Source organism: Colius striatus, chromosome 4, assembly GCF_028858725.1.
Source record: "Colius striatus isolate bColStr4 chromosome 4, bColStr4.1.hap1, whole genome shotgun sequence".
In the NCBI taxonomy this organism is placed as follows: domain Eukaryota; kingdom Metazoa; phylum Chordata; class Aves; order Coliiformes; family Coliidae; genus Colius; species Colius striatus.
In genome coordinates, this window is record NC_084762.1 from 53,870,786 (window position 1) to 53,884,264 (window position 13,479).

Sequence of the window (13,479 nt, forward strand, 5' to 3'; positions counted from 1 at the left end):
GAATACCCTTTTTAGTAGGATACAATAGAGGAAATTCTGGGAAGTGAAAGGAGGTAGCAGTTTTTACTACAAAGTCTTATTAAGGTGGTGTAAAGAAATATTTATGTACAGTCATTTTCACAATGAGAACTGTTTGAATTTATTGTGAGTTGGACATAAGTATTGTGAGTACTAAGTTCATTCACATTACTCCGTGTACAAGGATTTCACTCTGAATTCTTTATTCAAAAGCAGTTGTAATGGTGTTGCTTTGTTAGGTTACTGTCACGACAGCTATTAGACATTTGCAGTAGTAGGTCAAGTGAATTTGGTCTACCATTGTGCTGCACTGAACTGACAAAAAAACTGTCATGGTGGCTGTGTCCAGTTGTGGAGGCAAAACCAAATAGCCGAAGGGAGATAAAGTATTAAAATGTGCTACATATTTTGCTACTCATCTGACCATACCATTGTTACATGGGGAGAAAGTGCAAGTATACTTAGGAAAGATTGTTTTAAGTGAGATACCATAACTCCTGGATGTTTCTCTGCAAACAGAGAGGCAGTGGCACATTCCTAGATTTCTGATCAGGGGGACAGGGATGCCTGCACCATGCCTTATACTGCTAAATGATGTTTAGCATGGTAACTGTGATTTTCCTGCTGCTTGACCTCCTGAGCTGGATTTCAGTTGAAAGCTTCTTGTTCCCTTTTCTGGCATCCTTCAAGATAATGTTTGTACAAGGATCTTCTTTTGTCAGGAAGCAGCAGTATGGGAAAACAATTTTCTGTCTCCTGAGCTCAGCAAGAAAGAAAAAAAATATTTGGATTTTTCAGCATTTTTTTATATTTGTCACAATGCCAAGCTATTTTAGGCAATCTGGCTACTCCATCTCTATTTACCCTCCTCTGATGCTTCAAAATTATCTCAAGCCACCTGAAATATGGGAGTTAGATGTGAGTTTTAATGTTGATGCAGTGCTTCAAACTGATAGGAACGGGATGGAGAACTGTCACTGCATCAGCCAAGACTCTCTGGTGAAGGTGTGGATTAATTACCTATCCCTGAGAAAGAAGGTGGAACACCCTTCCACTTTTAGGATACTGAATTGCTTCCTGTTCCCTTGTGAAAGCAGTAGGTAGCCCTGTGCAACCATTGCTATCATCTCCAGACAAAAGTCTTTTGTTTTGTTTTTTCCTTAGGTAGAGATTACAAACGATGTCCAGTCCTTGCTGCTGATAATGCTGGCTGTGATGGTGGCCAAGATGGTTGGAGACTTGTTCAACACATCCCTGTACAGTTCCCTTCTGAAACTGAAATGTATTCCCTACTTGGATGTGGAACCTTTTGTTTGTCACAGGAGAAAATGGTGAGGTCTCTTATGTTCCCAATCTCTAAGTTTTCTGTGTTATGTTCTGTATGGAGGCTGTGTGGGTGCCCTAACATCTGGAGCCTGGAGGGACAAAGGAGTACAATGTCCTCACAGTGTGATGCACTGTCCAAATAGAACAAAAGAGATTCTCTCTATCTTCAAGTTTATGATTACATCTGGACTACTATTGTCACTGGAGGCCTGTGAGCAGTAAGTGCTCTATAATTCCCAGTTAGATGCTGTTTATTAGTGATACATTTGATCCGATGGAGAGTCTAGTAGAAGTTTTCATAGACAAGTGTGGCTCTTCCTTGGGAGCCAATGCTATAGAGCAGAGGAACAGTAACAGAGTATATGGAGACCCTTATTGTGGAATTTGCCTTACCTGACTTCTGGATGACTAATCTGGGCTTTTTGTGTGTACACTCAGGCAGCAATTCCTGTCATCCAAGGATAGCTATCTAAGGCAGGCAGGATGAATTGTCTTCTAGAAGTGCTTCCTCTAACTATAAACTAAATGAATAGCTTGGAAAAAAGTAATGGTTTTAAATTTTTTAACTTATCTTAATCCAACCTATCCTATGTATCTTCCAGTTTGTGAACCAGTATCCAAAACTTCAGTCTGTTGATGGACAACCAAAAATAAGAATTAATTTCTTTCCTAAATGTAGGTAATGAATCTACATTTATCTGTAGATAGCGAGAACTGCATACTATTGTCTTCTATAAAATAATGAGCAGAAGTTCTGATAATTTATTTCTAGACAATATCTTAAATTAGGTAGTGTGATAAAGAAATAGAAGGAAAAGGGAATTAGTTTATTTACCATAGAGAGACCTTTTGTTTTCCTTAAGGTCTATTTTGGATAGTATATATATACAACCAAAGCTATTTGCAAGACACTTTTGCTGTCATTTCTCCCAGCATTGAGGATTACTGGACAATCTCTTACCTTCAAATGACCCTTCAGAAGGGCAAAATATTGTTGAGTTATTCTGTCCATACTTGCTCCAACTGTAGCCATATCTGAAAGTTTTTAGCAGGCATATCGAATGCTGGGTATAATCTAACTGTACTTGACATGAGAGGAAAAAAGGAAGCAATGTGGTAGGAGGAAATAAAAACAATCTGTCATGTTATGGAACTTCTATATGTACCATGGCAGATAAAAGAGAGGCTAAAAAGTCATAAAATTTTCTATGGTATTCCAGTTGACAAGTCCATGGAAAGAACTATAGCTGCTTTCCTGGTTCAGATTGAGGTCCTATTTACTTGAAGGACAAATAAATACATAAATAAATAAATAATGTTCCCTGCCATTCTTGATTGGGGACTGGAGCATCTTTCTTGTGAGGAAAGGCTGTGGGATCTGAGACTGTTTAGCCTGGAGGAGACTGAGGGGAGACCTCATTAATGCTTACAAGTATTTAAGAGGTGTATGTCAAGAGAATAGGGCAAGACTTCTTCTGTAGTGTCCCGTGATAGAACAAGGGAAAATGGACATAAGCTGGAACGCAAAAAGTTCCACTTAAACATAAGGAAAAGCTACTTTACTGCAAGAGTGATGGAGCCCTGGCACAGGCTGCCCAAGGAGGTTGCAGAGTCTCCTTCTCTGGAAGTTTTCAAAACCTGCCTTGACATGTTTCTATGTGACCTAATCTAGCAAGAGAATTAGACTAGATGATCTCTAGAAGTCCTTTCCAACCCCTACCATTCTGTGATTCTGTGATACACATAGTCTGAATAGGCTGATACACATCTGAACTGGCAGATGTAGTTGTCAAGCTCTCCATCATATTTATAGTCTTGACAGTTAGGTGAAGACCTTAGTGATTGGAAAAAGAGCAACCACACCTGTTTTAAAAAAAGGTGAAAAGGAGGATCTCAAGACCTACAAACCAGTTGACCTCACCTTTCTTCCTGGTAAGATCATAGAACAGATCCTGTTAGAAGCTATGTTCAGACATTTGGAAGACAGGTGGATGATTGAAGACAGCCAGTATGGCTTCAGCAAGGGGAAATCATGCCTGACAAATCTAGTGGCCTTCTACAATGGAGTGACTGCATCAGTGGAGAAGAAGAGAGCTATGGATGTCTTCTACTTGGACTTTTGTAAGGCTTTTTATACAGTCCTGTGTAACATTCTTTTAGCTAAATTGGAGAGATGTGGGTTTGATGGATGGAATATTTGATGGATGAAGAATTAGCCGGGTGGCCACATCAAAAAAATTGCAGTCAATGACTCAGTGGCCAAATGGAGATCAGTAACAAGTGGTGTCTCTCAGATTTCCATATTTGCAGCTGTATGGTTCCATGTCTTTATTAATGCCATAGCCAGTGGAGTTGTACCCTCAGCAAGTTTGCATATGACTCAAGGCTGAGTAGTGCAGTTGATATGCTTGAAGGAAAGGATACCATCCAGAGAGACCTTGACAGGCTTGAGGAGTGAATCTCCTCAAGTTCAACAAGGTCCTGCACCTGCATTGGAGTGATCACCAATATCAGTAGAGGCAGTGTAATGAATGGCTCGAGATCAGACCTGTGAACTTGGGGATACTGGTAAATGAAATATTAGTTTTGAGCTGGCAATGTGTAATTACATTCCAGAAAGCCAGTTGTGTCCTGGGCTGCATGAAAAGAAGTATGGCCAGCAGGTTGAGAAGGGTGATTCTCTCCCTTTGCTCTCATGAGATCTCACCTGTGGTACTGCATCCAGCTCTGGAGATCTCAGCACAGGAAAGATATGGACCTGTTGGAGCGAGTCCAGAGGAGGGCCACATAGATGATTAGAGAGCTAGGGCACCTCTTCTGTGAAGACAGACTGAGAGAGTTGGGGCTGTTCAGCCTGGAGAAGGCTCTGGGGTGATGGGTCATTTCAGCTTTTCAGTACCTAAAGGAAGTTTATAAGGAAGATGGAGAAGAGACTTTTTACCAGGGCCTGCAGTGATAGGACAAGGGCAACAGTTTTAAGCTAAAAGAGGATGTAAGGAAGACATTTATTATGAAGGTGGTGAGACACTGCAACAGGATGCCCAGAGAAGTTGTGGATGGAAGCTTTGAAGGTCAGGTTAGATGGGGCTTTGAGCAACCTGATCTAGTGAAATATGTCCCTGTCCATGGCAGAGGATTTAAAACTAGATGATCATCAAAGGTTCCTTCCAACCCAAATCTTTCCATGGTTCTATGATTTTATGGCACTGGCCCATTTCTCAGTCTCTCCAGCATACTTTGTGGATGCTCTGTTACCTTGTTATCTCCTCAAATAAATGGAGCTTTATCATTCAGCCACCTTAGACCTCCAGGATTTGGAGTGGTCACTAGATCTATCTTATAGCTTAGGCATCCCAAACCCTGAATATTGACTCAAGGGAACTCTTAAAGTTAAAAAGTCATAACTGAAACAAATTTTGAAGCCTAACAAGCAGTCTCTGTAGGAATTCCAAGATCCTATTAATTTACGTAACATAAGAAATAAGTCAGACTAAGACAAGACAGTTAAAAAAAATTAGTCTCTGTACATGTTTCCTTATTTCTGTTTCCTCATCACTTCTGAGCATCTTTGAAACTTGAGTCAAAATTCTACAGAGAGGTGCCTGGCCATGACTTTTCTTTCCATGTGTTTTCCCCGTGGACCAAATTTTTCTTTTGTTTTCTCTCTGACTGGTCTTGCCACTAACAAGAAGCTGTGGGGGCCTGCTTATCTACTTCTCTAGTCTTTCTTTTATCTCAGAGCGACCACTCAGAGTATGTAAGTTTTTAAGTTCCACTTGTTTGCTACACTTTAAGAGTACTTTTTTTGTTCGGTTGTCTACATCCAGATGTCAGTTTGCACAGACTGTCCTCTTTGGTTGTGTCAGCTTGGCTGAGGGTTTACAAGCACGTTATTGCAGCTCTGGTAATGTATAGGTGATACAGTTATGTGTGTGGCAGGTTCTACATCCTCTTTGTTCAATGTTAATCATTCTGTAAGACCACAAAATGCATAAACTGTGCATTGCTGGATTCCACAGATCATAACAGGGACAAGGGTCAGTTGTGTAAGAACTGGTAGCTAGCATGTGTTTATAAACAGGTAATAAATTGTGTATGCAGAGTGAAAAATTTGGATAGCTAACAGTTTGCTTAAATCCCGTAGAAATGACATATAAATTGGGATCCTTCTTCAACTGAAACTGAAAAGCCTTTGGAAAACAGACCCTGGGTTGGTAGCAGGGAGGAAAAATTGAGAAACTTCAGGGAATGCATGTTTTTAGGTCCTCAGCACTCTTACCATTAGAAAGAGTAGATCTTCTTTCTCAGTTCCTCATCAGTGTTACTGATGAAAACACCTTCTGTATTTGATCATTTGCTGATTCATCTTACAGGGGTAGACAACATCCCCAGGCAGAAGATTTGTTAGACACTGAAAAGAGAAAATAACTTTTATGTGAACAAAATGGGAGGTGGTGTTAAGGATCACATCCACAAGAGAATTTAACTCCTAATTGCTGCAGAAATCAGTGAGTACATTAAGAAGGTAAATTATGTACATGTTCACTATGAAGAAATCTCTGTAAATAATGTTATATAGGAAAGTAGTGGAAGTGAGGCCTAGATCTTCAAAGGTATCTCACTACCTAATTCACAGTTTTATTAAGGCTGTAGTGTCTCTGAATGCTTTTCTTCCTAAGGAGCAGAGAGATTTGAGATTTGTTTTCTTAATATTCATTATGTTTTTGGAACCTCATTGATCACCCTGCCTGTTGTATTTTGTGCCCTGGCTGATAAGGCTCCAAACACAGATGTATCTAGTACAGGACTGCTACGGTGCACTATGATTTCCAGCTACATCATGCACCACTGTAAACATCTCCCCATATAAAATCTGGTTCACAGGAACACTCAAAGCTGCTGGCTGCCAGGGAATGTTTTTTAATGAGTAAAGAGTATTTGAACACATCTATGACTTGGCAACCCTTCCTGTTTTTTATAAGCTACTATACACTTCAGAGAGAAAATATCTTAGAGGCTACTTTTTAATGGGACAAGTTTACTTAAGAGTTGAGTGGAGCTGGTGCCGGTAGTTCTGTTTTGTTCTAGCTTAATATTAGCCTTGTCAAAGTTCTTATGTTGTCTCCTGGGTGTTTCTGTATTGCGTACCATATAAAGCTGGTTTTGGGAGCTAAGAATTTTGGCTGGAATGTATGTTATAGTGGTCTCCTGTTTTTTTTAAAGTGTTTCAGAGGTGGCCCTATATTAAATCAAAAAGGCTGATTTTTTTTTTCTTTCTCCCTTCTAGTTTTACCTTAGCCCACACCACAGACATTGGATTCACAATTTGAGCTAACTCAGGTTTGAGGGTTATTTGGGATCCAATGTCCTGGTTTGGCCTGTTATAAAATTTGGGGGAATTAGTGAACTTTTTAGATGAGGATTTGGATTTTGAAAACCACTGGACCTTGGCGGGGGAAGGGGGATGCTTTTGGTTTGGGCCTGGGCTAGCAACTAGTACGCAAAAAGATTTTTTTACCCATCTTGCTGACACAAGTGTTCATTCAAAGACAACTTGCCAAGATGCATGTGGTGCTTCCCATGTCACCTCTTTGAGAAGCTGGTGTGTTTCATGGCTGCTTGATGCTTTCATCCTGAGAGACATCGTTAGGGGGTAGACTTGGCAATGTTTTCACATCAGAGGGCACGGAGCCCATCTTTTGTAGTGTTGGCGCTGGAAGCTGGATCCTGTTGTGGCTGCACAAAGGAAAAAGTGAGCTGTTGTAACAAGGCCATGCTTTGTCTGGGGAGAACCTTGGCTGCTACAGAAAAGATGGAGGAAAGGTGTTGAGATGTGGGCAAGATTTATTAAAATTACATTGCCTCTCTGTCAGGCTTAAGCAAACATGGCAAAGAACCATTTTTAGTCCCTTTTTTTCCCTATTCTTCTGTCTTGGGTTTTGAGTTCAGTGTGATCCCATTACCTGAGAACCAACTGTATGAGCCATAAACAGTGGTATTGACACCCTTGCATGGGAAAACAGCAGCATAGCTTTGCCTTGTTTTCCAAATGGGGTTGGTGATGCCCATGTGGAATAGTTGAAAGGACTTATTGCTCCCTGCACCAGCTCCTACAGATCTCTGTGGGAAAGTCTAGCCTGTCTCCCTTTGTAGTTCTCTTAAGCTGGCTAGTTTACTTTACTGTGATTGAGCCTGCAGACTGTGCTTGGCTCCAAATTATCAAGAACTGCTCCTAATAAAAAAGGTGAAGACTTGGTGCACATGAATCTATGTGAAGAAGGTTATTTTAATCTGAACGTGAATGGAAGGTAAACTTCGGGCAGGGCAGAGTTGCTGCTGTATATTAACCCCAATACTGAGTGCATTTTTTACTCTACAACAGGTGGTGATAAGCAAGGATACTTAACCTTGTAGTTTTCAAGAGCTCTGATTATCTCTTTTTCTAAGCATTTTGGGGAAAAACAAGACTCAGTGTCACTGAGTGATCTACAAAAATGCCCTAATAGGCCTTTTCAGCCTTAATCTTCATCGCCAGTCACTCCTTTCTCAGATTTTTTTACCATTATATTTCACTCAAAATTTCAAATTTAGTATGAAGTGATTTCACTGTCCAAACTTGAATAATGCCTCTCAGGAAAAAAAAGTCACATGCAAACACTGTAACTATATTGATATGACTATTACGATGAGACAAGATGAGGAAGGCTATATGGAGGGAAACAGGAGACTCGGGAGGAGTGACTGTTCTGTGTTTGAGCCTGCCCCATTTCCTTATGTTGCTTTGGCCAAACCAATTTATTTTTCAAACTTCTCAGTTATAGAATGGAAAATAGTGCCTATATACTGTGTGTGGCTTCTGGCCTCTGTTGTCTTTGCCAAGTATTGTCAAGTTCTTAACCGAAAGACCTTACATAAAAGCAAAAGTCCTTGTGAACTCTAGGAGATGATGTTTGTCCTGTTCAGTATTGGCTATTTAATGAAGCTACTACCTAAATGTATTACATGAATCAGAATTATTTATTTCAAGTGGTAAAACCATATAAAGATGCCCAAGATTCTGGTTGCATTAGTGTTTATTTTCAGAGCAGACTCTGAACAAGCAAAACAAATTACTCTTCCCATGCTACAATACATACCAGTAGAGATAACCCTTACCCCAACCTAAAAGAAACCGTTCCCACCCTTAGCTCTTGTCTTTCCTAAAATGTTCAGGATGAGAGCTGGGGCAGACTCTGTGGCCTTGAGGTTAGGAACTGTAGGCTTACACAGAGCAGGGGATGAGAAGCAAGCATGGAGATGACCAAGAGGAGGGCTTGTGAAGGCCCAGTCAGTGGCATTCTCCTTTGATAGAAAGCACTAAGGCTGAAGAATAGCTCACTGCTGACTTACTGCACCTAGAAGTATATTGATAGTTACTACAGTCCTCATAACCAAGTATATACAATAGACGCAAGAATATAGAAAAATATAATGACAAGGACAGTGAAGAGAAACCAACAATCTGCCTGACTGAAAACCTTGGAGGACTTTGTAAATACTTTAATATTTACACAGGGCCTGTGTATTTGCATAATTACCTTTTCATGAGCCGAAAGTATTTTACACTGGAATGTTTTCATGCTCTAAGAAATTATATTTTCTGATATGTCTAGAAATTGTAGGCTCAGCTTTTCTATTGCCTCATTATTTTCATAGAACAGTGAAACCTGGATTTCCCCCTGCTTCCAAATATACAAAATGCAAATGACAAATTCTACCAAGATTATATACTGATTGTGAACACAATGTGCTTAGCAGAAAATGTCTTGAATTTACAACTCAGAGTTGTACTGTAAATTATCAGATAGATACACCTACACGATCTGCTTTTATTTTAATTCAGAAATGGTGAGAAAAATGGCTTTTAGTGAGACTTTTAAGAGAAACCTATAAGAAGTATAACAGACTGGTTTGGTGTAGTTGGTCAGAATCTTAGGGAGAAAGTTTGGAGGCATGAGCAAGCAAATCAAATAGGGAGTTTTGAAGCAGCTATCCTATTCCTCTGGTTTCTGTCACAATGAACTTCTCTTACCTGTCCAAAACAAGGTTCCTGTTAGAGTGTGAATAGGACAATCATGGGGTTGGCAAACCTGCTGCCAAGTATTTGGCATGCTGTGACAGTGGACAAGAACTTAATATGAGGTTCTAGTTCTTGCTGTAAGGTCCATAGCAAGTGTACGACAAATCCCTTCAAGCTCATGGAGAAGTCTTTCCACAGATGTCTGTCTTAGCGGCTGCTGCAGCCTGCCTGACATTGAGGGAGGGATAAAAAAATTCACACTGACTTTTGGTGTGTTTCCGCTTTCTGGGGAGCCATATGAAACTGAAATAAGTGATTTCTGCATACTTTCTGTAGAAGGAAAGGCACTGGAGCAGCATCTGGAAGTAATCACCTGTGTTTCACAGCTCACTGGTGGGCAGTGAGCAAGCTGCTCCAGCTCCTACAGGCCCTTACATAAAACATGCACACAGTGACTTTCAGCTGCAGGAAACTTGAAACGGCTTCTGCTGGCCTGGAGAGGAGGAGTGTGACTCCTATTTAGCTCACCTGGGAGGACAAGCTGCCTGTATGGGTACCACCGCAGCCTTCAGATGTGGTAGCAACGCAGGTGGAGTGTGCACATACACAGAGAAATCGCATCCAGCCATTAGATGGGGTATTCCGCTAATTGGGTAAGTCTGCTCTGGTGTCTGGCCACCATTTGGCAGATACTGACAGTTTCCATTTAAAGCCAGCCAACCTCAGTGGAAAGCCAGCTGTGCTGGCAGAGCAGCCAATCTCATGAAGATGTCATTGAACAACTGTTTGAACTCATTCAAGAAACGGTGGGTCTGACTCAAAGTGGGCTGAAGTTCCCTGGGGTTCTTTGCTGGATATGGCAATACAGACATCCATTTACATAAGAGTTTTACCTCAGTGTTCCCGAGTTACATGTAAGGATATCATCTCAATTAGAGAATTACAGAATAGTAATTCTGGCACTGCAGATTGCTTCCAAGTTCACCTTAAGCTGAAATGGATTCTCTTTGCTGCTCATGTACATGTCACTTTTTCTGTTCCTGTGAATGTTGCTACATCCTCATAAATATTAGCAGCTTCTCATAGTGGTTGCCATGATGGAAGGACTTATTTATTTACAAAGAGGAAACAGATGGCATAAAATACTTTAATGAATTTCAGCATGTTTGAGAAATGAAATACTCTTTTTGGAAATAATATCAGTTTTGCAAAGCCATTAAATGCTATTTCACACAATCACAAGGGAGGCTCTTTCTTCAATATGCTGAGTGTACATAGAGCCACAGCAGTAAAAAAGAAAGGCACAGAATGGAGTAGCTTTACGAAAAGTCATAATACCGTCAGCATAGTTTTATTAGCTGCTGTCTGTTGATACGTGGATTTGTGACAGGAGATAAGTGGGAGATGAAAGCAACAGCAGACAGAAGAAGCCTGAGGAAGAAGTGTCCTGCTGTTCAAGATAAAGAAGGGGAGACAGAGAGCAAGTCAAACACACAAAAAACCTGTCCCTAGAATTTTGGGGGCATATATTGACTATGTTCCATTATAAATACAATGTCAGGTGCAGAGAGATTACCTCTTATTTTCTGGCAGAATGCATAAGCAATACCAACATTAATGACCTTATTTTCAACTGGAATGTAAGTACACACATATTCTCTACTGGTAGCAATGAGTCTTTGCCATAAGACGTAACTTAGGAAAATACATGCTGCATGTGAATAGTACTTTGAGAGCAGGGGGGTTAGTTAAAGAAATATTTCTTTCAAATGATGAAAATCGGTAGAAAGTTATAGCTTACAGTACTTTAATATGAAATTATGGTTCCCAAGGTGCTTGTGGTCTAAGAAGTGGCCTAGATAATTTTTTTTTTTGAAATAGGAATGCTGAAATTTGGGGAGTGAAATGCCTTTCCTGAGGTGGTCATTGTATGGCTGGAAGGAGAAGTGCTTTTGCTTGAATTCGTTATTGTGTCAAACACTTCTGTTTACTGGACTGGGAACAGGGTATAATCTGTATCTCCAGTTACCCAATGTTATATTTTAATAACCATACTACACTTTTCTACTAGAAAGTGCCTGATTCTTGGAAGGACTGGGCAATTTAAAATATTTTTCTTATTTTTCCCCATCCATATTGTTTTAGTTTACTCGTTTTGAAGTCAGACCTAGATCTCTGTACTTCATGTTGACTAAAAGGTCACCTGATAACGTGTCTGATTATTAAAACGTATTGCTACCAATGTCGATTCTCAAACAGTTTAAAGCCAACATATTTATATGCTAGTCACTGCTTTCTTGGACCAGGCACAGTGGAAAAGCTGAGGTGGCTGGTACAGTACATGAGGGTGGAGGCTCTGAATGAAGCTTTTGTAAAACTGTCTTATAGGAGCTTTACTCTCTTCTTTCCACATTGGGTTAAGTTTTTTTTGGCATATGTTTGCAAGAAACTCATTGTGTCACTGCATTCAAACTGCAAAAAACAGTTTAACATTTTGCAAATTTCCCTTGGAAATTGTTTGCAATGTTCTGTCCAGAGAACATGCATTTCTCTGTTTGTTTGGTAATAGGCAAGATCACAAGGTATTGGTTTTATTAGTCAATTTGTTTGCTTCTCTCATCTTATTCCTCTGGAAATTTGTTTGAAACATTTCTTTGAATTTAAATAGCTTGTATTGTTGTCATTTTCAGAAATTACTTTCTTTGCCTCTGGTTGATGATAATGCCAGGGCAGATGGATTTAACACAGGCTTAACACTTTTTCTTTAAGAAAAAATAATTTAAAAGATTCCTACAGAGTCAGATAATAATTTGAAAAGTATCTGTTAATAGGGTTATTAAAAATAGAGTTAACCCATCAGACATCAAGATAACTCTGATCTTGGACCTTTCTCTCCATGCACATGGCTGTACGTTCATATGTGTTCTTTCTAGAGATGGCTAGGTATTGCTTGCAGGGATTCCTCTTTCCTGACCACTCAGCTGAGTGGTCTTGGTAGAACAGAATTTATTCCTGGGCCCCTGAGAGCCTGGCTGCTCCAGCATCTGCCATGTCTTGGATACCCCAGATGAGGATGAGGTGAACCCACTTTGGATCTCTCATGTTTCCATCAAATGCAATCTTCTCCAGGTTGTATCTATCGGATGCCACTCTTCAATGGCCATGGTACAGTGCCTTGTATTGGACTCAGAGTGCTGTCGATATATGTGTAAGGACTGAGAGCAGGTACGTGCCAGAAAGATGCTTGTTTGGACTGAGGCATTTCCACACACACTACTAACCATGTGGGTAAATGCACAGTTCTGACTAGAAACACCCAAGTAAGTCCAGATGCCTTCAGGTTTAGGTGGAAGTAGTTAGCAGGCACTGTCAATAACTCTGAATATTTAGATGCTTGTATTCCTCTTAATACTGACATGGGTAACGTAGGTTGCTAGTTAGTATTTGTAAATTTGTTTTTTCACTATGAAAACTATGTCAAGAACTATGACTTTTGTGTTTCTGCCTATGGTTTCATATGTTGTGTGATGAGACCATAGCTTTTGCGTTGCTGTTTTGATTCCAGCATGTGGATTCACTCACATGATCCTTTACCTGGTTATCCCAAGGACTCATGTATAACCTAACTCATTTTTTTAAAGCTAAATGTGCTCGTATAAACAGCTACATCTATGCAAAGTGGATAGGAGCTACTGTTCAGTAGTATTTTATACTGACAGTGCTGGTGGGAAAAACATAAGGGATAAAGGAACAGAAAAGCAAACTCTTGGCAGAAGCCCCCCATTCAACATTCTACCCCCTAAATCTATCTCTTTGCCAAAACACAAAAACTTTGTCTGTTTCCTTTGTTTCTTTTTTGGTTTTTTTGTTCTGCAATTTTTCAGCCATTAGAGAGAGACAGTTTCCCAGCAGATTATGAGACCCTGTGGAAATCCATTTGTCTTTAGCATACAGTAGTTGCTAAAGATATATAACTTTCAAATCCTCTCTGGGAAATAAGCGACAGAGACATTCAGCTAACCCAAACAACACATTTCACAATAAGTGCTGTACCATCAAAAAGTCTTTAGACTGAA

General features: G+C 40.0%; 1 protein-coding gene across 1 annotated transcript in view; it reads left to right on the forward strand.

The window, feature by feature from the left end:
• Positions 1–13,479, forward strand: part of LOC133625370 (chloride channel protein C-like) — a 91,747-nt gene that overhangs the window by 42,582 nt on the left and 35,686 nt on the right. The window contains exon 12 of the mRNA XM_061995877.1: positions 1,183–1,349. Coding sequence (XP_061851861.1) covers positions 1,183–1,349 — 167 coding nt within the window. The remainder of the gene's footprint in view (positions 1–1,182; positions 1,350–13,479) is intronic.